This window comes from Drosophila biarmipes, chromosome 2L (assembly GCF_025231255.1).
Source record: "Drosophila biarmipes strain raj3 chromosome 2L, RU_DBia_V1.1, whole genome shotgun sequence".
Lineage (NCBI taxonomy): Eukaryota > Metazoa > Arthropoda > Insecta > Diptera > Drosophilidae > Drosophila > Drosophila biarmipes.
Window position 1 is genome coordinate 17,095,445 of NC_066612.1, and position 24,990 is coordinate 17,120,434.

Here is a 24,990-nt window from a genome sequence, read left to right on the forward strand (position 1 = left end):
AAGTGCGAAATCTCACAGCTGATGTAATGCAAGCCGAATTGATTGGATCGACTTTTGTTGGGGGAGTTTAGCCGGAAAGTGATCGCTCGAGATCTCGGGGGGAATTCGGAGGGTAGCCACTCTATATTCAGTATTGGATGTGGATGTGGGCGACCCTGTTGGCGGATCTAGACGGATGCAGGAACTTGACCACCGGTCCCAGTAAGAAATTAGCATAGAGAATGTGTTGACTGCTCGGCCCTATGACAATGAAAAATGGGGAATGTTTAGGTGGACAGGGGTCAGTTTGTTGGTTGGTCGGCTGTCTGATCTGGGGAAATTGTGTCGTTGTCAAGGAGGATGTTAGCGTCACTCAAAATGTGGTTCGACTATATTTACCACTTGACTCATTACTTAACGATGGGGACATGGAATAGCATTAAGTTTTACTGAGAAGCGATCTAATGTTTCTTTAATTCTATAAATATTCTTAATGCTTTAAATGACAAATAAATGGTAAAAGTTAGTTAGTTGGTAGGTAGATTAAAAAATGCAATAATATTTTTTCTCCGCCTAACTGACTAAATGGTTTATCCACATGATGTGGCACAACGGACGAAAAGAATCTCCAATCACATTTGCATGCAGAAATCGAGGAAACCTTCATGCGGAATTCTCCACCCGATCATTTACTAGCCACGTTCATTAGACCTTCAGATCTCTTTTCCAATAACAGCCACAGCACCGCAGTCCAGATCGGGAAAATAGAACTCTTAAGTGCGACCCAATTGCATGGAACAGGCATCGGCGAAGAAGACTCCGAGATGTGGAGTCCATTTCCCATTTTCCTCTACACTTTTTGTGGCCAGATCAGGGCAATCAGCAGGGGAAAAGAGAGCGCCCGTAGAAGCATACACACACACAGAAAGGAAAGCACAAATTGCCAATTCGATGCGATGCGATTTCAGGAATTTAGCATAGTTTGTGGCTTTCATTTGCATTCAATTTGGATTTGTTGTTGCTCGGCTTGCATTTTATTGTCATTTTACGTTGTCTGGCAGCAAGAGCAGCAACAACCACGGGCAACAACGTCCACAAAAGACTACAATAATCGACAACAATAATGGTAACAACAACACACGAATGCCACGCGCCTACTTATGTTTGCCATGTGGCATGTGGAGTGCAGCTAGAGCCCAAGATCCAAGATCCCGTTGCCCTCACACAGGCCGGATCCCCCCAAGGCCCCCATCCTTTTCCCGGCCCAAAAGACGGATCCCCGGCCACGAAGTCGCAATGCTCAAGTTGAATTTTCTGCCTCGGCGTTGCAGTTAAATTGCAAAACACCTTTGCAGCCACAGCTGAAGTTTTTCGTATGGTTCGGGGATCCTAAGGGGGCATCGCATCGAGAGAAGGTACAGAGAGCCAGCCGGAGACATGGGGGTTTCGGTCTTGGGGCTCGGGGGATGCAGCTCTCCGAGCCAGAAATTGGACTGCAGCCTTACATATGAGATGCGGGGTATGGAATGGTGTGGTATGGTACCTCTATGCTGGTTTGTGGGCCTTTTGATCCGTTTTACTTGGTTGTAGTTGCAGTGAGCCACATAGGTAATGATGGGTGGGTGGATCGAAGAGTTGGGGAGCGGCTAAGAAATTTGGCAAGAAATAGCTTATGAATGGGATCACTAATTATGAAATATTCTTTTAATCAGTGAGCCTCGGAGCACATAAATAAATGTATTTAAATTGAATGAATCATCTATAAAATGACATCATAACGAGTATTACTGATATTTGGCAATTCCTATACCCACCCTCTCCAGATATGCATATGCCTAGATATTTCCACTCCTTCCCCTCCGCCTGAACCTGGCTCATTGTCATCATCATAGTTGTCTGTTGTCTTTGGCCTGGCCCGCGATTCAAGCCAACAGTCTCCCAGCCCCCCAGTCTGCAAGTCTCCCTGTCTCCCAGTCCCTGGCCGCAATCTCCGCGAGATCTCAACTGATAGAGCAATGATGTGTTGCCTGGATGTGGGGCTCGTAGCCCCCAGATGGAGCTCCTCCACGGCCCCGGCCAATTCGCATACTCCAGTTTTGGTTTCTTTTCCTTTTCTTCGATCTCTGCCCGCTTTTGTCTTGGGTTGCAGCCACAGGCTGCGAGCTGCAAGCGCGTTGCCATTTTTGGACCTGGCAGACGTCCCGTCCACCAGGAGAGTGTGGCGTCTCTCAAACCCAGGCACAACATGTTGGTGGAAATTTATGTCATCCCTTGTTGTCGTGTTGAATCTTACGATGACATTTCCAACATAATTTAGGCCCACGCACAGAGAGATCGCCGGAGAGAGTGGAGATTGGGATTGGGATGGCAGCTGGGGCTCGGAGTGGGGCACCAGTCTGTGGGGACATCCGCATCCTCATCCCAGGCATCATCCGCATCAAGAGCTTTCGGTAATGGGTGTTGAATGGCGGGGCATCTCCGCAGACTTTTGATATCCATTACTGATGGGGGGATTTGTTGGATTTATGTGAAGCCTGTTACACAAAAAATGTATTCATTATTGACTAATTCAAAATATTCATATAATTACAAAATTTAATTTAAGGCAAAAGTTTTAAAAATAAATACTCTTTTCAAATAATTCTGATTCTAGAATAAATCTTATTCCCAAGGCTTAAAACAGGATTTTAAAATTTCCTGCCATAAAAACAATCAATAAATTAAATTGTATAAATGTCATCGGCAAATTACAGCTCCATGTGGCGTCTGGAGAAAATTGATTAAAGGCAATTAAGCCATTTTGGACTTATGACAGCCAATAAAGACGTAAAGCAGCCCGACTAGCGGGTATCGCGCAGCCCAAAAACTTGACTATTTCCCAGTCGCCTCGATCTTGTCTCTTGTCTGCCGTTTGGCATTTTGGCAGCGTTGACGATGACACCAGCTACAGCCACGGCTCCAACGCCAGATCCAGCTCGGGATCGGGCTTTAGCTCTGACATGGCGATAAATTTGTAGCGTGCGTGGATGGCTGCGGCTGAAGTCGGGTGTCTGGAGTCTGAAGACTGAAGACTGAAGCCTGATCTCCAGGTGACGCTGAAGACGAGGCGTGGAGTCGTGTACAAATCGTTGGCATTGTAATTTAATGTATCAATTGCTTTGATTTGCTAATTTCAATGCTCGGCGAGTGCGTCGGAGGCGACGAAGGCAACGAAATGGCACGAGCAGAGCGGCAAATCGATCTGGGCTACAGTCAAAAAATAATTAATCCCCTTTTATTATTGTACAAAAAACAGCCTCTTTCGACCTATGTGCTCCTGAAAAAAATTTGAATAGTATGCCAAATGAAATCAACATTCTTTCGCCATATTCTCCAAAGACTAATAGCCAGTAACCTTCTTATGTTAAGATAATTCCTTGGCAAATTGAATGCCTAATTTTATTTATTTGAAAAGTCACTTAGGTTATAATGAAATGTACGAATGTAATATTCGAAAAACGTTATGCCTTAAAAAATAAAATGGTTAGTTTAATTTAATACTTTATCTTAGCCAATCATAAAGACACTTATCTTTAGGATAGGAAAAATTAGTAAACGGTTTATTTTGCTAACATCAATGACTCAACATTTTTGTTTTACCCTTTTTAATTCGTTTAACTGCTTTATTACAGATACTTACTGCACAAGTTTCTGATATTTGGGCATCAGAAACTGTATTTAATTAAATGAATCATTAAAAACAAAAATCGTTAGCAACCACTTTCCCATCTTCAGGACATTTTCGTCTCTTTGCCTTAAAATGTTTATGGACTTGGCGCGTTTTTGGGCAGTAAAATGTTTCGAGTGCACTCGAAAAGCAGCACTTGAGGCTTGATTAGTGTGATTTAGTTACAGGCCGTGTGCCAGGCGCATGACACAAGCTCCTCAGCTCCTCGGCTCAGCTTCGAAACTATCAAACTACCAAGCTCGCAGAGCGGCAGACCCGACTTCAGATACAGATACAAATGCGGAGCGGAATGGATCGGAGCTGACTCGTCTGACTTACATTCAGCATCCCGTTGAACGTTCGATGCCCCTCGGATGCCTCTTGTAGTTTGCACAATATTTGATTCCATCAGTGGCAGTCGTGGCCAAAAGGGGGTGGGGATGGGGCTAGGCGCCCGGGGGGTGGCGGGCGTTTGCTGGGCCCACTGTGCGCAATTTGCTACACGAAACTGTGCCAAACATCTGCGCCTTGAGTACCTTCGGCTGCTTTTCGCCGCTTTTTTCCGCTGCCGATGCCGGAGTAGGAAATGAAAACATCTGCTGACTGATTGCCCCCTGGTCGCAGTTTTGCAGCCGCAAAAACGCCAGGAAAGGAGGATCATCCGCCCCACGACGAACACTCAATGCACTCCCCAATCGATCACCTGGGAGTAATACCTTGAATGCATTAAATGGCATACGATCAGGCAGTTGTAGCTGCAAAAGGTGAGGCCAAGAAATGTAAAAAGAAGTGGATTACTTACATAAGAAAGAAAGAAAATTCTTTATAGTTTTAATGTTAATTATTAACATTACATTGAAAATATAATAAAATAAAGTATTTTTAGACATTTTCCTACATCTATTCCTATGATGCAACAATGTTCCACCAATTTTAATAACCCTAATTTATTAGATTTTTGTTTATTTAACTGCATTCATTAATTTTGTAGCATATTAAACTGTTTAACTAGGCTCATTACCAAATATTATTTATTGGGAGTAAAAAATGCTCATTAAAACTTAATTCCAGGCGGGCTATTAAGCCGCAAAGCGAGCCGGCCGGCGGTAAGTGCATTCGAAAGCCAAAAGTCTGCCCAATCACTCAGCCAAGTTATGAACTACAGTTAGCCGGAGTTAGCCTGGCCGAGTGCCCGGCAATGTGGGTCTTCATGGATCAATGGGATACGCGTGATGTCCTTCGGCTAGATTCTGTTTGCTGCTCTGCGCTTTGCACGTCTTCCGTTTGCCCGATTTCGTTGGCCATAATTGTGCCATTAACGTGGCCGACTGCAGACTGGGCCTCCCTCACTCCGCCCCACTCCACTCCACCCAACCCTTTCCCTGCTGGCTTGTGTCTACATTTGCATCCGTTTAGGCAGGCATTTTCCTGCCTTTCGAAAGTCGCATTTAACGGTCCCTCCTAATGTGCGCACTGATGCGCTTTTCCACCCACACTAAAAAATATTTGTTTTAGGTTTTGTTGTATCAAAGTCTGTTCAACGAATTTTAATTATTTTGTAAGCTAACTTTTCTGAAATTGATACTAAGTTATAACTAAGTTATAGCTTGTACCAAATAATATACAAATGTAATGTTCTTTCCTTAATGATATTTATATAAAATGGAAACAAAATGTATACTTTTGTATATAATTCAAAATCTCTGTTGTTTGTCCTTTACTTTTTCCCATGTCATATTTCCCTTTAAAATCTTCCAGGAACTTGCCAATTTTGAGAAACATATTTTTTCGAGTGCCGTCCACATTTGAGCGGAGGATACAGACCCGATTCGATCCGTTTTTGGGGGCGTGTAACTGGGGCGCAACAAAGACCATTTGCGCAACTGGCACATAATCAACAGTTGCTTAGTCAGGGCGTTATGGATCGCGTTCCTTCGAATTTCCACATTTCGATCCAGGCCATAGTCAAGGTTCCACTGCTCTGCGGCTTTATCCATGCTCGTTATCATAATGTGTTGGCCCACTGGATCCCCTGGATACTGGATGCTGGATGCTCTCGACGAGGTGGGTGGATCCATGTGCATCGGGAGCTGGCGACTCTGTAATCAGCGAGGTGTGAGTGACCTGGATAAGGTTGGTCAGCAGCGAGAGATGGAGCCGGAGATGGGGCAAATTGCTGGGCCGGCTAGCCGAGGAGAATGTTGGAAAATATCTCGGCAGAAAGCTACTTGATCCTCTCATATTAAAAAGCATTTCTTGCAGCCATAAACGGTTAGAAAGGTTGAAGCTAGCAGAAAACCACTTGCCATGCCCGTTGGGCGGTTGGATGGCATTCCTTGACCTCGCTGATTTCATTGGGTGGCAGTCTGGTTTTGGGAGGTATCTGAAGTATAGAATCGCAGATGGAGTCGCTTAATTGCCAACAGTTACTGTTGGCTATATCTTATAGCACACCTTTCCACTTGAGATATTGTAGTTGTTTTTTAAAGATGAATATTGAAAGCTAATGGAACTATACGTCATTTATTTTACGTATTATTTAATAAAAGGGAAGCCCAAATTTGTCGGGCAAAGTCAGCTTAAAAGCCCACTTATGATCAACCTCATATTTCTATCTTAATAATTGGCGAGCTTGTTGCCCAAGAACTTGTTCATCTATTCGGGTTGCCCCACTGCAAATTATGCCTTCTTCAATTAACGCCCAGAGACCAATTTTCGGTGGCCGACTGTGACCAAATAAGCGACTAATGCGCCCCGTCCAGATTCTTTCTGGCCGAGATCAGGGCGGGGCACTGGACTGGACTGGATGTGAAACCAATTACCAATTATCTACTGTTTTCCACACAAATTTAACATAATTTGGCCAGTTTGCGTTCAAATTTGTGGCACAATTTGTGGAAGTTGGCTGTGGTCAGGGCCAAGAAACGGCTCCACGGCCAACAGAGAGGGGCGGGCTGGGGGAGTTGACTCCGGCTGACTCCAATTGTGGCCGAAGATTATTATTTTGGCTACCGAGTGACTGCCAAGCGTATTTCGCATAATCGAAAGTGACCGAACCGCAGCTATTTGACTGATCTTTTGTGTGCCACTCGGGTAACGGTCGATCGTTGGTTATGCACAGGTTGAAGAAATATTAACAAAAAATGGTTTTAAAAAAAATGGAATATGAAAAATGAAAACCAAAAGGCTTTGGCAAATAATGATTGATGCCAATGGCGAGCGCCCCGGCTAATACAATTTAAAATTCAGTTAAAAACAAAAGACCATGCAGAAACGAACGAAGTTCGGATTGGAAGTATATAAAAGATAAAAAATTAAAAGTATTATGGATAGATCGCATAGTTTTAACCGCATTTCGCCGAAGGCGTAACACACTCTAAACCGGAAGGGTAATTAACTCGCTTTGCCGATCACGCCTTTGCATTCAGATCGGAGTCCGGAGATCGGAGTCGAGATGGATGGACGGATGGCTGGATGGATAGATGACTTGGGGTTGGTCCCCCAGATGGATGGTCGGGTGTATTAAAAAGCTATAAGTTTCGGGTTTCATTCGTTTTCGTCTCTTTCTCGACCTCTTTTTTACCTTATTTTTGCTCTGTGCCAATGATTAATAATCGGGCGAGTTGGTTTATAGGCAAATGCGTTCACAATTATGTTTTGGGTCTGCGGCCAGGATTGATGGGTGTATAAAGTCTTCTTTTATGCGGTAATTGAGTGTAGATGAACCAACCTATTTGAATGACTTTATTATGCCCACAAAGTTGGATTTGGCTTGTGCGGTTTTTTAGGAACGAAAAGCCAATAACTTATACGGCGCGCTGGGAAAATCGACTGACGAAGCTTGATGAATCTGGAAATTTGTAACCTGGTTTAAAGATCTATGAATATAAATACTTGCTTCCGAAGGTGAAACTTTCCGAGATGCCAGCAGACCAAGTAAGTTAAAAAACACCTCATTTTTAGCCATGGTTTCTTTTATTGATTTTTTAGTTTTCATAACGATCTTGTCTGGTTTTCCGTATATATAATAATAATAATAATATAATTAAACGTTAAGTAAATGTTATAAAATTGATTTTGTTTTTCTGGTTTTCTTGATGAGAATTGCAATAATTAGCTCTATTAATATGTTAGACTTACGGCGTCCGTTATACATCGACTTTCACATATAGATTTATGTGTACATACAAAGCCTATACACGTACAATCAAAATATCCATATATATTTACGCATATAATCCACAGAGTTTCAAAGTAGTTGAAATCGACTCACTAAGTTAAGACTTGCATATGTCTATGTACAGATGTTTAAATTAGCTACTCTTTTAAGGTGGTTTTAGAGTGGGTTTAAGTATGTATAGTATATAGTTTATAAAGTTTTCCCTTTAAATTGTGTAACTTGTTTTGTAGTTTAAGTTTGATGCTTCACCGTCTTTTTCCATTGATTGCATAGCTAATGTTTAGTGTTTGGTTTAGTACAAGTTGTGTGGAAATGGTAACTACTTAAAGATAGGTTTCCCTCTCGGAGGCACGCTTAAGTAAGAGCTAAAGTAAGTTTTTCGTCCAACAACAAGGAAAGGTCTCGCCTCCTTCTTCTGATTTTCTTTTGGTTTTTAAGAGCTTATTGTTATGGCCTTGGAGGTGTTGTTGCCGGTGCTGCTGCTGTTGTTGTTGCTGATGTTGCTGCTGTTGTTGTTGAAGTTGCTGCTGTCCTTCTCCAGGTTCACGGACTGGTCATCGCTGTTGGGATACTCCTCGGTATCGCCCTCGTTCCCGCCCAAGCTATTCGGTGTGTAGACCCGGTTCATGAACTTGCGTATGTCATCGAAGTACTCCTCCCTCTCGGCAACGCCATTGGAACTGGGCGAATCCCGGAAGTTGTTGCCCTCCGACTCGTGCTTCTTCAGGTGCCGATCGAGATTCGTCTGCTGGCCAAAGGACCTGTCGCAGAGGTCGCAGCGGAAGGGACGCTCCTTGTTGTGGATGTTCCTCACGTGGCGCTGCAGGTTCGAGGAAATACTAAAGGCCCGATCGCAGTACTTGCAGGGATACGGCTGCTCGCCGGTGTGGGTCCTAAGGTGGCGCGTCAGGTTGGCCGATCGGGGGAACACCTTGCCGCAGAACTTGCAGCAGTATCGATCCTTGCTCTTCAGTCCCGTTGAGAATTTCACGGGCGGAAGCGGCCGCTTTGGGGCAGCTGCACTGGCGGCTCCCGCCAGCAGCGCCTCAATGCTGCGCCGTCCGCCCGTTGGGCATAAAAAAGGAATCCCGGTGCGGTAGATCTCCTCCAGCAAAAACGGATGTATGGCGGGCAGGTTGTGCGGGTGGGTTAGGTGGGCCAGGGCTGTTAGATCCGCTGCTCCCGCCGCCGCTGCCGCAGCCGCTCCTGGTGGCACCGTCCCACCCCCCTCGGACGTACTGCTCAGCTCACCGCCCGCACTTGTGGGCGGCGAGGGAGAGGGGGTGAGGCCCGGCGAGGCGGTGGGCGTGGGCGTGGGGCTGCTGCCCTTGAAGGACTTCTGCGAAGTGGAGGACTCCGCCGAGCTGTGCGACTTTCGCATTTTCGCCAGGGGTTCCCTTTCTCCTTCGAAGTCGTGGATTCTCGGCATAAGACTGTTGAGCAGCACGTTCTCTTCCAAGGGTGTGTAGAAGAAGGATTCCGCTGAGCGCTTGCGACAGATCGACAGGTCCAGCGGTGCATCTCCGCCAGAAGGTGTGTCTGCCGGCGGTGGAGTGCTCACAATGTCAATGGATTTCTAAGGATAAAAGGAAAATGTGGATTAGTATAAGAGCGAAAAACATAAAGAAATATGAATAGTCCCTAAAGATTATTTAACTTTAGTAAACCAAAAAAAAATCCCAAATTATTTAATATCTTTTTTATAACGTTAGTCCAATTTTCAGCAATTAAATGTCATTTATTAACTTTAAATAATCTGCCTTTCCATCTTGAGACACCACATACTCGTATATATTCAGACTTACCCTATCATCTTCGACCTGCTGCTGGTCGGGAGTGTTCACCCTCTCGGGTTCGCGCTTCATATCGTTCTGATCCTCAGATTTCGCCTCAGTTTTCTCATCTTCCGATTTAATCTTAATGTCCAGGGAACCGCGACTCTCGTCGTCCTCGCCCTCGGAAGCCTGCAGGAGTCGTTCCTTCTTGAGTTTCTCCTCCGCCCTGAAGGCCAACTCCTTTTCCTTCACTTTGTCGTATGCCTGCGAGCTGCTGGCCTCACCGTTCAGGAAACCAAATGGTAATTTCTGATCAAAAGCGGAAATCGGAGAAGTGATCTCGGGTCCTCCTCCCAGGTCCATGGGATTCTTCGAGAAGAACATTGGAATGTTCGTGGGATGCATGTTCTGTGGCATGAAGGCGGAAAATGCGTAAGGTGGAAATCCGGGAAAGAATGCCGGCGCGCTGCGGAGCATTAGGAAGGGATTCGGTGGTTGCGACATGGCGGCAATGGCGTCTGCAGTTGCGGAGGGCAAGGACTCCGTGGATTCCCTTGGTGGCGCTGGACAGGTGGACGTGGCAGTTGCGGTCAAATGAGGCTGATGCGGAAGCGGTTGCGAATGGTGGCGATTCACGTGCTGGCTCCGGTACAGGGGGCCCGTCGAATCACAGAACTTCTTGTGCTTGCTCAGGGAGGACGTGGTGCTCAAGCTCTGGTTGCACTTGTCGCACTTGTGCTGCACCCGGCAGTTGGCGTGCATGCGCCTGTGCCGGCACAGGTTCGAGAATTGCGTATACGCCTTGAGACACACGTCGCAGGCGAAGGGCTTCACGGAACTGTGGATGTGCTGGTGCTGCTTCAATCCCGACGAGGTCCCAAACGTTTTCCCGCACTCCGGACACGGGTGACAGCGAGCTCCGACGTGGTAGGCGCGAATATGCCGCTGTAAATTCGAGGGGTCACAAAATACCTGCAAAAAACAGATCACAGAGCAGAGCAAAAGGTGTGAGTTTCGATTGGCTGTCGACGGTGGAACAAAAAATACGTGCACAGCAAGAAATATAATACACTAATTTTATACTATGAATAAAAATGAATGCCCAGAAAATATCTAAGAATTAAAAGTGTATTGCCTATTTAAACATTACGTAGCTTAAAATTCAGTTTTACTTAATATTTAATTTTTTAATCGCTTGCCTCAATTACGGCCGAAATTATAAGTTACTTTCTCTATTTAAATTAGGCGTTACTCAATACTGCGAATATGATATTTAAAAGTTTAGCTTGGAATGCAGTTATGTGTGATATTTAACGATTCCAGTTCGGATTTCTGGCACCTGCTTTAATTACCCTCGAAAAAATGTGTTTCTTTCTCTGTACGAAGTATGGAACTGGTTGGGTGATCTGGTTCCAAATCCGAATGAAACGAAACTGAAATTAATCAATCATCTGCTGGTGCTGCTGTGGCTGCCTTTGCCGCTTAAACGGATCTCTTTTGGGCTAGACAATAGCCGACGGTCTCCGAGATTACGCAAAGGTAACCGGAGCAACAACAGCGAATGGCAACAATATCATCTCCACCCACTGCCAGCAGCTAAACACCTTCGTCAATTATTAACATCAATTGCTACAATTGTCATTGCCTGGCTCGAAGCATCCATCACCCCTCGAAGGTCCCCAATCGGAGATCAGGGCTGGACAATAGGAGCCCGCGACTCGGCCCCCAATAAGAGAAGGGAATAGGGAACGAAGGTGATCTTGAAATTAACAAAGACATATTTGCAGTTGGTAAGAAACGCCAAACAAAATACTTTAAATTAAAATGCCTTTCATAAAAAAAACATTGTAATATTTCCCTTTACCATTTTTTTCTTCTTTTAATTTCAAAGGTATTCTAATCCCAGGGTTCCTTTAGTTCAGCTAGAAAGTAAGACTTGGGTTTATATTCAAAACTATTTCAATTTATTCAACTCAAAACCTGTGACAAAATCCGCAACCAGCCCTAAATCAAAAGTACTCCAGCTGAAGCCCGCACTCTTCACTTTTTAGAGGGGCGAAGGCAATGACAGATCGGGCCTGGGATCGGGAAGAGGATAAAGGGGAAGTGGTCGGGCAGACGGAGTGCTCGGCGGGGCCGGGGATCCAGCCTGGCATCCAGTTTTGTGTACCCACTTCAAACTTGATTTCGGTCAGCCGTTTCGACTCCCCCGTCGCCTTTTTTACGAAACTGTTATGCCTAATCATGCTGTCATAATGCGCTACGAATTCATATCAAACGATGATCGAGGCAGCCTTTTTTGTCTATCTCTATGAGCCGCACAAAAGGTGGAAAATCGGGGGACATGGCGGGGATGTGGTGGGCATGAGACGGTGCGATCCAGGGAAGGCAGAGGGGGCACAGGGGGCCCAGGGAGAGGCGACATACAAGAATAGCTCGTGCTATAACTACATCAAATGGATTAGATTCAACTACTCTCCAAAAAGGCGAAAAACGCCACAAAAGACAACGACAACCACTACGAAAAAAATATATAACGACAACGACGATCACGGTGTTACAGCAACAACAACAACAGGGAACAACAACTATGGAAACAGGGAAAAAACAGTCCAGATCATACCAAAATTATTAAAAAACCACAAAACATAATATATTGTGTACTCAAAGCTGCAATAAATTACCATTTACAATAATTTAGAAAACAAGGTATATCTAGATCTGAACTATTTTTCTCAGTGCACTGAAAGATGAAAAGCAGTCGCTGCTCCGGTGGGTTGAGTGTAGGTGTTTTGGCACTCGGTGGTGCAGAAGTAGAGAAGTGGAGAAGTGGTGCAGCGTCCCCGACGAGATCTGTGTTTTCTGTGGAATGTGACTTGGTTCGGGGGTATTACCGAGGAGGTAGACAGGGGGCGGGGCTGTAAGCCAAGATCTAGGAGCGTACGTGGGGTCAGCCAAGGCATCGGTGCCTGTAGGCCTTGGCCTGAAGATGGGATCGGACTCTGGTAGCCTAATGGAGCTGGAACTTCTAGTTAAAGTTACAGGGAAATAAACTAAGGAACATCAGAAATTTATTGGAAAGTTAGGGCAGAAATATTTTCATATCTCAAAATGTTGTCATTTAATTAGGCAGATAGGTTTAAAATTCCGAAACCTTATACTTTCTCTGTAAATAGAACGATGGTTCCATACATTCCTGGGCCCCTTATAAGCCCCGTCAGTTAACCCCCAACGACTTCACAGTTATCCGCCCCCTTAACACCATTGTGCACTCAACTGCCTCATCACCGATTCCGAAAGCTAAGCCCTCGAACAAAGCCTTGTAGATCCGTGGCAAATCCCTTTGGAAACGCTTTAAGCCGGCTGCTTAAAACAAACAAAGCTGACAGCTGCAGAGCCCGCTCTTTTTGGGCCTTTCAGATAGCTTAGAAGGCGTAAGAAGGGAAAAAGACCACGAAAAAGCTCGGACCTCAGCGAAAGTCTGGCCCAAAAGATCGATCATCATTTGTTTTGGGCCGAGTGGCTCCCGTTTAGGGATGGGTTTTCTCTGCGGAGATATGTGTGCCCTGAGAGTTGGGGAACCACAATGCGTGCTACTTACATGCCACCGAAACAATTACAGAGCGCTAAGTAAACCGACTGTAATGCTGCGATAGACACTGAAATACCGTTCGATTTGGAAATGGAAATGGGAAAAGCCAAGAGAAAAGGCCGGGCTGCGACCACAAGATCGTAATCAACATGCCATTAAAACATCTTTGGAAGATGTCGAAGTCGCAGTGCGATGACAATGACGCATGAAACGAATCGTTCGATGGATGGATGATTTTCGATGGCCGTAGATGGATGGCTGGAATAGATGGATGGCTTGGATCCACTCCACTCCGAGCCCTTTTGATTTCGCTTTGGCATTCAAATGCAGCCAGCGAAGATGAACTAGGCAAGGAGCGGGGAAACGGGGCTGCGACAGGGTTTCTTCATTACGGGTCGCTTAAGTGTTTCTGCCTTTGGATGAGTACACGCCCTGATTTTTCGGCTATTGCAAGTAAGCCGCTCCGCGCGTGCTCAAAGGTCGGCCAGAGGGGGCTGGGGACGCACTCTTGAGAGCCAAGTTAGCAGCCCGCGGCTATTGATCCGCCTGAAATCAAAAGTCTTTTTGTGTTGCCAAGCCACCAGAGCACCACGAGCTGATACAATAATTAATGACGGCGTAACTTTTCGGCCGATCGAAGGTTGCCGGCAACAGAAGCTTTGGCCTGGATGCTCTCTCTTTATCTGTATCTCTATCCTTGATCTATTTTCGATACTTTTTCCTGAGGATGGATACTTTCTTTTACTACTTAATCACTGTTTTGCCTTTTCCGATGTATAACATTCTTAACCACTGATTTTATAGCAATTTATAACGTTTAAAGCTTTAAAGTCCTAAGTAATTAATTTTTTAAGTAAATAATTATAAGTAAAGCTTACCTTGCTGCAATTTTCGCAGGAGTATTTCCGTATATTATTGTGGGAGATTGCTTCGTGTTTGATCAGCAAAGGGCGATGGCAGAATCGCAATGAACATTGCTTGCACGGGAACTCGTCCTGCTTGAAATGATGGGCGCCGACCAGGTGATCGTCCAAGCTGGAAAAGAAAAATGGGAAAATGCACTCGTAAGTCGAGGAAAATTCCAGGTACAAAGCACCCGAAGTATTGGCTCCTTTTCCGCCCTTATCTGACTGGCTGTCATCGCAAAGGAAATTAGCATTGTGACATTTTCGTGGGGCTCTCCGCCAAATCGCCGCGGTTCAATCAAAGTCATGTGCGCCAGTTCACACGCCTTTGTTTGCCGACCACCTGGGATAACGCCCCCCTGGAAAGTCCCTCCTCCTTTTTTCCCGGACGGGCGTCAATTAGTCAAATGATGTTCAATATTTAATATGCGCGGCCAGCTGATAAGAGATCTGTTTCCCAAAAAAAGGGACATGAAAAACAGCTGCGGCCAATGAGCAAAGGCGTCCTTGATGGAGGCGAATCGTGGCCAAACGTGGTGCGTGGTGGTGCGATGCTTATCGCCTTGTATGTGGGTGGAGTAAAATCGGGCAAAAAAAATATAAAGCAAAGCGATGTCGACAAGAGGCGGCAACGTTTTCATTTTTCTTTGTTTTGTCATCGTCATGGAAGAGTTGATAGTTCCAAGCCCCCAATTTCCCCCCCTCTCGAGTACCTTCACCTGAAGTGTGGGCGTTTGTTTGGCTTGCAGTCCATGCATGTTCAACATCAGATAAATGGCAAAAAAGGAAAACTAGAGGGACAGCCTGGACACGCAGACATTGCTCGCATAGCTTCCCTTCCATCCGGAGCTCCTCATGTAAAATTCAATAAATCACCGCCACTGATAAGTGCACCCCAGGGGGCTTGGGCACCACCAGCGCCACCCACTCTAGTAACGGTTAGCATACGGACTGCTCCACATCTCGGGCCAAACATCAAATCAAAGCTCGCTTTTAGCACTTCAACTTAAATATATGGCTATCTATGATTATAGCCATCGTGTGCCCATGTGGCGGATATAGAAATGTCATTTGCGTGTTGCCTCCAGTTGTTGCTCTTGCCTTTGTGGCTGCTTGTGGGTCATTTATTTATTACAACGCAAAACATTTGTAAACATTGGGACAAAACTTTTGCATTAGCCGCTTGAGAGTGGGAGGATGATGGTCATGTGTGTTTTTGAAGAGGGAAACTAAATGGCCAGACTGGGAATCGGACATGTGAGGGAAAGTAAATCAGGGGACTCACTATACTGCGAAATGGCAAGGCAGTCATTTACATACTTTCCTAATAATTGGTAATAAAGACCTGTGATTATAATTTTCTGAGCGAAGATTTCCCCTTTTTTAACGTCCCAGTGGCTACTGCTATCCTGGTCGTAAAGCAAGCAAAAACAAACCTAGTACTAAAACTAAATAAAGCCGAATGAAATCGAAATGCCGAGCCAATGCAGGAGGCATTAAGGCTCAGTTAACACCTACAGATTGCACATTTGGGCCCATAAAAATCCAATCATGGAACGGGCCAAGCCGATCCAAAGTGTACAGCAAACTGAAGTTGGCCCAGGCCAAAGCGAGCCGAAAGCCAGTCAAATCAAGACCAAGACCATTTCAATTCAGTTCGGAGCCGCAGCTCACTCTCACTTTCGGCCGAGCGTCTCTTGGATGTTTAATGGCACTTTTATTGGCCGCACTATTATCGCCATCAACTTTTAATTAAGATCTCCGCCGGAGTTTGGCATTAGACCGCATATCCACTTAGATCCAAAAGCATTTAGCAACATTTGCAGATACTTTGTATCTCGGTCGGATTTCTCTTTCAACTTCTGTACTTCCACACAGATTTTATTCGCTGCGCACCCATAATTCTTTTGGGTAAGTTGGAAGCTAATTGGGGGCTTGTTTTTTTTTTTTGAACTGTACCAACACACAAAATTTGATTTAGATTACGGTCGATGCTGCTTAAATGCCAAAGCAATTTAAGAAGCAGACATTCTCCTACGCGAAAATCAGGAGTTCGATTCGATCCCCGGGGGTCTGATTAATGGCAATTAAGTTGGCCAGTTGTACTCACAGTTCTAAGTCCGGATAGACTTTATCACAGACCTCGCAGCGTATATCGAAACCGTTTTCGTCGTCTGTGAAGTCGTTGTCTCCCTGGCTGATTAGCGAGGAGTTCTTCTTATCCTTGGAGAATTCGTCACCACTGTACAGAGAGCCTGGAATAGGGAAAGATTTGATTAGATTAGACAGTTTTGAAAATGTTCAATGACATTTTTAGGATCACTAATAAACTTAATATTATTTGTTAAAGGTATAAAGTTTAGCAATTTCTTGGCATTTAACGGTTCTGATGGATCTATCAGTCTAAAATGGCTATTTTTTATATTTTTAATTTTCACTTTCAACTGGAGGGATCCTATAAAAATCGGATAAACAAAAACCCACATAAGGTGTAGAAGTGATCTGAGCAAATCTCCCTTTTTGCTCCTGATCTTTATAGCCGTTCACAAGCACTCACAAGAAGCAGGAAATCCGCAGCATAAACTTCTGTGTTCTGTGTTCACTATATATCACTTCGATCTGTGGGTTATCACTTTGGGCTAGGCCACTGGTCACTTGACACACAACCGTTCGGCTTCGCGTTTGATGAACAAGTGTGTCGTTCGCGGAGCATAATGCGACGAGCTAATGTTTTGTTTGCCCGCTAACAATCTGCGGCAGGTCCTTTTTTCCGGCCAGGACGCACTGACATATGACCAACACACACCGCCGCACACCCACCGACACACAGACACACACTCACCAGGAGTAAACACGCAAACACTTAACACAAAATTGGTAGCAGAGACGAAATCGTGTGCACTCATATATGGCACTCGCATAGCTTGACGTTGAATAGATAATTGTCCCAAATGAAAGTAAGGTAAAGGCAAGACACCCCTACCCACCCCACCCCATCGAGGGCCAATCCTCACCCCGCTCTTAACTTGGCCAACTCCCGACGAGTGCCAAGTGCAGGGCTGCAGGGAGAGAAAAACCCAGTGAATAGTAGTTTCTCTTGGTTCATAAAGTCTCAAAACTGTTATTGAAGTTATGGTTGGTTGCTGGATCTTTGAAGGCAAGGAAGAGTGATGTAAATAAAACATTACAGAATAAACCTGAGATACAATTAATTAAAATGTATCTAAAAACACAGCTTTAATAGCCCTAGTGATCTTTAATAAAGTTAAAAAATAGCACTAAAAAAGGATAGAAACGAGGATATTGTGAACACTCGAACAATATATATCTATATCATTGCATTCTAGAGATCATTCAAAGGGTAATTACTTGAGGATGATAAACCTTAGTTAATAGTTCTCAACTGTTTTTCTCGGTGCACCTTTAAACAATTCCTAGGGGAAATGAGTGTTGAGTATGAGCAGAGAGGTCGAGGCGAAAGCTGAGGTGCTCTAGGGGGTGGCTGAGGAGAGGGTAGGCCACGCTACCTTGGTATTGGTACTAGCTAGCAGGGGTGGTGGGCAGTGGACAACCACCAGGTGACACCAACATAGCTGCTAGGGGATGACGGCGATGACCAGAGATTATGCATGCAAGCACATCCAAAGGGTCAGTAGTCAACCCTCAACCTCTGCAGTTCGGTCGGACTGATTTCGTTGGAAAAGTCATATGGATATGGCACCTTACCAGGTTTCGCTGCCTTTGGCCTCTAAACAGGTGTTGCCTCTCAAGGCAGCCCACCCCCTCTGCGCGAGGGGTGATGTCCAAAGCACCACCACCACCTCCTGCTCTCATAATAGACCCGGTACAGTGGTAATTGATGTTTGGGTCAAAAGTTAATTTTCCGCGTGTGCAATATGGCCGCAAGGGCAGCGAAGATTCCCACGTCAAGCGTTTCTTCTTGTGGGCTGCACTTGAACTTTGGCCTGGGTGTTTCAATATCTTTTGGGTGGGCAAGCGTGGGATAGTAGGAGGCAGGGTAGGAGCTGTCCCTAGGGGGTGGAGATGGCACATAGGAGTCGGCTTGGGAGTGGGCTGACATATGGTGTCCTGGGCGAATGGGAGGGTGGGTATAGGTTCCTTGGGCCTGAGAACGCTCGGGAAAACTTATGTTTCGGTGGGTTGCTTTAAGTAGGGAGGAATCCTGGGAACTAAGTTCCCAGATAAAAGACGCACCTGGTCATAACTTTATAAAAAGGAGTAGGAACATAAAAGTGAAAATTGTTATTACTGTCAATATGCATCTGAATGGCGACAATTGTTTAAATCATAGCTTTCATTAAAAAGTTATAGGCGAATAAAGTTGCAATCTTGGAAACAGCCGCTTTGCTGCTTGCATATATTCAACTCCTTCGCACTCCCCTCATAGCGATCTCTCTCGTTTTATTTCCAAGTTTAACCAAGGAATACCTTCTATTGACTTTTTTAATAAACCTTTACGCGAGTAATTAATCAAATACCCAAAGATTCAATTTCCCATCCACAACAGCCACCTCGGCTGTCTGATTACCCATCGATTTCTTATCATTTAGCCATTTCCCAGCCCCCTTGTCAGCATCTCCCCCAATCCTGCACAGTCCTTTCACGCCTTTCACCAGGTCTTTCTCGTCTGGCACTGCCTTCCAGCAGCTGGATTCCCCTTTCATCTGACAGATTGATTCACTAGCCCAAGCAGAGCTGACAATTCAATAGATCCATTGTAAGGCTTCAGGATGTGTGGATTAGGACGAGGGGATGGATGGCCCAGGGGGCGGGTCAAAACTCTTTGACATGCCAATTACATATCACAGAATCTGCTGCTGGCTGCCAAAAAGCCACCGGCTGACCCTGAATCGGAGGCTGTATCGCTAAACGGAAGCCGAAACTGTTGACAAATGATTGATTGAATTATTTACACCTTACAACTTGCTCAGGAAAAAAAGTGGAAAATCAAAGTTAGATCCGCCTGCTAATCGATTTGGCAGCAGCCGGAATAAAAAACCAAAAAGGGTTAGGTGGCACTCCTAATGATGCCCAAATTGACACACGATGATCATTTAGGCGAAGACGCGACACGAGCCTTCTATTCAATTCGATTTTTTCTCTTTCGATTTTTGTTTTCAGCTCATTAATCATCCATCAGCTCTGCCGGCGACAAAGTGTCAATCGGCGGAGGTCTGTGTGTTTTCGTATCTGCCAGTTAGTTAGGATCTCGTTTATGGGCTTGGTCTACTTCTATGTGGCGTGTGTTCTGCCAGTCGCCAGTTGGCGATACGAATGTATCTAAATGGGCTTCGTGTATAGTTTGTTCCATTGTTTGATTGGTCGATTGAAGAGTTGCCGCGATTTAAGCCGAAAGCCATCTCAAAAGTGTCTTGGTTTCGTTTTTTGGGGAATGGTTTTCGGTTCTGTTTTTTGGCCAGGGTGGAGTCAAGGTGAAGGGGGCTTCGAGTTGACAACTTTGTGGGTTGGTTGTTTTTGGAGTGATTGAGGGAATGGCTAGATGTCAATAGGAAATAGTTATTGTGTTTACCTAGAAGTTAGAGAAGGGTTTTTCATACTTTTGTTTTGTTATATATAAAATTAATTTTTATGCTATAAAGGTTTACAAAATAAGTTTGTTATTTAGTACAACTTTAGAAAACGTTCCCATGCTCCTAGTTTCACCCCTTGGCATTTGCATTTTCCTCACTGAAAATTCTCGACCACCTTTACTTCCCAGCCCAGGCACTCATTAAATATTCCTCGACAAAAGTAACGGCCGAAACTTGGACTCCCCCTCCTGGAAATCCAGCGATCTTTCGCTTCCGTTTCAACCACACTTTCGATCGCTCCTTGCCACCTTTTCTCTCCGGGTCTCCGGGACGGAGCCTCGATCGCGTTGCCACCCCCGTGCTGCACTGGTGGCATTCGCTGGCATATCCTTGAGGCCAGGACATCTGGGCCTTGTCTTCTGCTTCGGCCAGAGGCTAGAGGGAATTTCCCTGCTCAGCAGCGCGTGAACTGCGAGAAAAGTTGTCCGAAAATACGTTAAAAAGTCAAGTCACAGGTGTCCTGTGCAGACGGGAAAGCGGGTTGAATATCAAGCTCGGATACGGAAACTTTGACAGCTTCGCTTTAATTGAAATTCAAAAATAAATGCAAGACCATTGTACGGCAACTATGATTCGACCGATAAGCATTTGGACTTAACCATTATATTCATTACTTACTCAAATTTAAAGCCGACTCGGCAACGAAAATATTTTCATGGAGATTAAAATTTGTGATATCGGAGGGAAAAAAGAGTGTGAAACACCAAATGAGCTGTTCATAAATCCCACATGTTTATAATCAAACACGCCCCGGCTGCCCATTTCTCGGGGATTCGAGGGATGCTGGATTAGGCTTAAATTGAGCGTGTGCCATTTTGACTGTCAGCAACACATAGCGTAAACCATATATCGCTGACACAATCTCGGGCCCTTTGTTTGCTGATGGATCTCTAATGAAATTATCAAACATTTTAATAACAAATGAAAACATGTGCGGTTGCCGGAATATTGCATGGGCGCATGCGCACAAATGATCGCATTTAGGGGAGGCAAAAGGGTGCTCGGCAATGTCGGGGAAGGGATGGCAGATTCTGATTCTGTGAGCCCTCATAAGCTGTTCCTGTTCCTTTTTTCGGCTCGGCCCTGTTCTGTTACCGAGATTGTATCGGAGGGCCGCCGCTCGTGCCAGGAGCTGTGTCACGGGCATTGCCGCCGGATCGTAGATTCTGTGTACCCGAGTTTGACCCGACCCACAGTGGTTGCGTCGAGCGTTAATTGCCTGGCCCTACAGCTGCACTTATTATTAGCCACACCAGCATGGACACAACATTATATTCATTTTCAATGTCAAATCCAGATGGAATTGAATCATTTTGTGTCAGGGGTCCTGGTAGCTATGCTTTAGGATGGGTATTTGTATCTTAATTACTGCGTTGTAGGCTACTAAAAATATTCTATAATGTTGAACTGTTCAGCTTAAATAGATGTCAAACGTCATTATATTTTCAAATAACATATGTTTTCTATAGACCTATTTACATACATTCACAAGGTTGTAAGTACTTAAAAATGGATCTTTGGACTAAGAAAATATAATTCATATTTGACTTCTTTCTAAGATCCTTGTTTTAAAATTGTTCAAATTGCAGGTTTCAAATAGTTGAAAAAGTATAAATTCCTTAAATCCTTAAATTATAGAACTCACCATTATCACGATCGCTGCGGTCATCGCTGGGCAGGGAGCTCCCCCCTCCGCCGCTCTTCGGCCCCGAGGAGGCAGCTGCCACTGCGGCGACTGCTGCTGCCACCGCCAGGGCCTTGCCGCCGTTAATGAAGCTCTCGTTTAGTTGAACGGGACTCTTGGGTCGCCCATCGACGACCATTTCACTGCCAGCATTTACAAACCGATTCGTCTCGTACCACAGCTATTAAAAAAAGGGGAAATAATTGTTAAAAATTGTCAAAAATCGAGTGGCACGTGCTCAGGGGTCTTGATTAGGGGCTGGGGGCTCTGTACTCACATAACCGCCATTAACGTAGCTCTGTAAATTAGCCTCGCCAATGCCATCCTCCTGAACGTTTCTGATTTTCTTCAACCACGTGGACACATCGTCTGTGGGCTCTAGCCATCCATTATAATGTCTGCCATGGGCCTGTGAACATAGCATAAGGGTAATTAGTTTTAAATGAAAATGTATATATATTTATTATTTATCGAAGGATAATTGAAAATTTAATACAAATGTTTATGGCGCCATCTATGGGCTCACCCCTTACAGCTGTTCTATTTTTACAATTTTGTCTCGGCTAAGCCAGGGCACAAACCTTTAAGTGTTATATTGTGTATAATTGACTGATTTACAGGTAGAAAATATACATTCCAGGTGTAAAACAAGTTTATAAAAATTAAAAAACAAAATAGATTTCTAAAATAAATTAATGTCCTTTTAATAATTAAAATTTTTAATACTATTAACATAAGAAAGGGAAATAAATATTTCAGATGTAAATCGAACTCTTTAAATGGATTCCCTTTTGATTGTGTTTTCTTAATATTTTTTACATTTCCTTGATTTAGTTTTCAGCAGCTTAGCTTGTTAAAGATATTAGGTATTTAAAAGCCTTCTTGAAACACTATCCCCTGTGAGAGCCCCTCATGACTAAGCCAATTAATATGGCCCTTTCAGCACTCTAATAAAAAGCATGCCCAGCAAGACGCCGCCCACAAGTCTGCCCACAACATCAAGGTCACAAACAGTAAGGGGAAACTGCAGCAACAGTGCGAAATACATGAAAAAATAAAAACACAACCTAAACAAAAACCGCCGACAGTTTTTGTATACAAAATAAAAGCAGTGGCGCCAAGCTGAAATACGCATAATTTACACAAATCGTTAACGGCGGCTGAGGTTTTTTTTTGAATTTGCGGCTGGAAATGGGAAAACTGCCGTAGACTTTGCGACGCCGAAAGTTCGAGGCAGCAGCAACCGCAAATTAAAATTGAAAAACAAAAAACCAAAAAAATCCAAAACTCAAACGCTGCGGTTGACTGAATGACTTTGCGTATGCGCAACGTTCAAGTCGCCGCCGTCGAACTCTTGTCTATGAATTCATTTGGAAAAACGGCATTTTGCAGTTTGCGATTAAGTGGTGTGTGGTGTGCGGTGTGCGAGTGGGAGGGCACAGTCTGCGGAGAAAGAGAGAGAGCGAGCCATGTGTGCACGCTCCAAAAATTAAGTTAACAACGCCTCAAGTGGCTTCTTCTGCCCCGCGGCATATGCAGAGCAAAATAAAATAAATACAAAATTATAGGCGCATAAATGAAATAAACTTTGAGTTCTTCAGGACGAGGGAGCGGCTGACTCGAGTGCTTTGCCAAACAAGTAGGTTGCAGTGTGTGTTTTGATACGGTTATAGTTGCAAAAATGTGTAATTGGAAGGGCTTAGATTTGTGAAACGCGGGGGAACTCGCAATTACAATAATTAGAAGGGGCAGGAGACATGGTTACCCCATGTGGGAAAACAGGAAAAGGAGTTTTCAAACCTACACGGTTCTTCATTACTTGTCTCCGAGGGTATAAAGATATTTTGTGAAAGAAAAACGGAGCATAATGATACCTACAGAACACAAATTTCCTGGTTTTTCCATCATTAATTGCCTAGAATTATTAAGTTGATAAGTCTTATCTCTGCACCTAATGACTTTTCAAACAAGTAATCAAAAAACATGTTCTGTACTCCGTGATTAGCAACTGTTTTAATGCTTCGTTCACTTTGCCAATCACTCCACAATCTAGTCATACCTCTAGAAAAGTACATGGGTTCTTGAAAGTAAAAGAGTAAATGTACTCCCTTATTTTTAAATACTTTAAGTTCCCATACGGTGTCAGGTTTTTAACTAAACAATAAACCCCAAGATAATACAGTAAATCATGTGAAATCTTTTTAGATAGCCTCTCCTCTGTTTCTTGTTGTACATGCAAGACGGAAACTGCAATCCGATGCAGCCACTAAAAAATGATAAGATCGTATGCCCATATCCATGGCCAGAAACGGCCGTGACAGTTTGGCAAACAGTTCCAGTTGCTTGTTTTGTCCGTCGATAATCCCCGGACAGCATCACACATGTCCTTGCCTATTCATAACTTTATTAAAAAGGAGGCCACAGCTCCCAGCAGCAGGAGGAGAAAAACACGAAACAGTCAATGGGCAGGGAAAATATTTACGCGCCAGAGATAATCTCAAAGTGTTGGGTTCGTTCGGCTGGCAGAACTGGCTTCGAATTGCCAGATCAGATCCAGATCCTCCTGCAGGATCAAGCGGGGAAAAACGGTGGCAGATACAGGGACAGATACGGCCAATGTATCTGTCAAAACGGAAATGTGAACGATAAAAGTGCGCTTGATTTGAGGATCATCCAGGAATAAAGGGCAAGAGCAAAGGCAGTGGCAGTAGTGGCAAAAAGGGATCTCAGCTCTGTTATTTTTGCAATTTTCGCTCGAGTGGCAGGAACAATATTTTTGTAGCAATACCTGAGTTGTGTAGGTAAAAAGGAGGGACAGGCAGCTCCTCGTGCGAATTGTCAACAGGACGAGGCGCGATAATTTGATTGGATTGTCTGTGTGCCCGAGAGACGAAATGGGATGGAGGGAGGAAAAGTGTCAGTTGACTGACTGACTGACTGACAACCGATCGAAGGGTTCATCGGCAGTGGCGAAGCCTGCGATCCTATTCTCGATCCCCGATCCTCGATCCCCGAACCCTAATTGGAATCATCAGCCGGCCTCGACTTAAGCCTCATTTGGGGTGCACTTTGTGGATTTGGGACTTTCGTGCTGGTTTTCCTCTCCGCCGAAGGTAAATTAGCTCTGGCCAAGGATTAGGCCCATTTGACTGACAATTGATACCCTCGGGGTAGAGCTCTAATCAAATCTCTTTCCAATCGTTTGATTTCCCTGCGAAAACCACCCAAAAACGAGGCATTGGGATGACTCAATTCGGTTGCAATTTTCGCACATAAAAATTGGTACGGCTCTGATGGGATTAAGTTTCCCGACCACCGAAAAAATCGAATGGAAATTTGATATTGCCAAAATGGGCACACATGTGAAAGGCTTAAGGTCCGTTTTGGTGATATTTTTGTGATGTATAGATTTTTGGATTTGAGTCCTAATTGTTTGGGAAAATATTTGTGGTGGAAACTAACTACGTTTTTGGGAGGAAATGGGAGAGTGCAACCCAAAAAGGAAAATATATCAATATGTATGATTTTGGTAAAAGTAGAACGATAAAAAGTAAGGG

The 24,990-nt window shown here is 44.5% G+C and overlaps 1 protein-coding gene across 2 annotated transcripts in view; it reads right to left on the reverse strand.

Annotated features, from left to right (window-relative positions):
- Window positions 1-7,887: 7,887 nt before the first annotated feature.
- The window catches only part of LOC108034080 (transcription factor hamlet), a 30,531-nt gene continuing 13,428 nt past the window's right edge, over window positions 7,888-24,990 (reverse strand). For both annotated transcript variants that reach the window (XM_017108843.3, XM_017108844.3), the window contains exons 3-8: window positions 21,711-21,842; window positions 21,395-21,614; window positions 16,248-16,392; window positions 14,111-14,267; window positions 9,671-10,612; window positions 7,888-9,441 (exon numbers count right to left, since the gene is read on the reverse strand). In XM_017108843.3, the coding sequence (XP_016964332.1) occupies window positions 8,299-9,441; window positions 9,671-10,612; window positions 14,111-14,267; window positions 16,248-16,392; window positions 21,395-21,614; window positions 21,711-21,842 (2,739 nt within the window). In that variant the 3' untranslated portion in view covers window positions 7,888-8,298. The remainder of the gene's footprint in view (window positions 9,442-9,670; window positions 10,613-14,110; window positions 14,268-16,247; window positions 16,393-21,394; window positions 21,615-21,710; window positions 21,843-24,990) is intronic.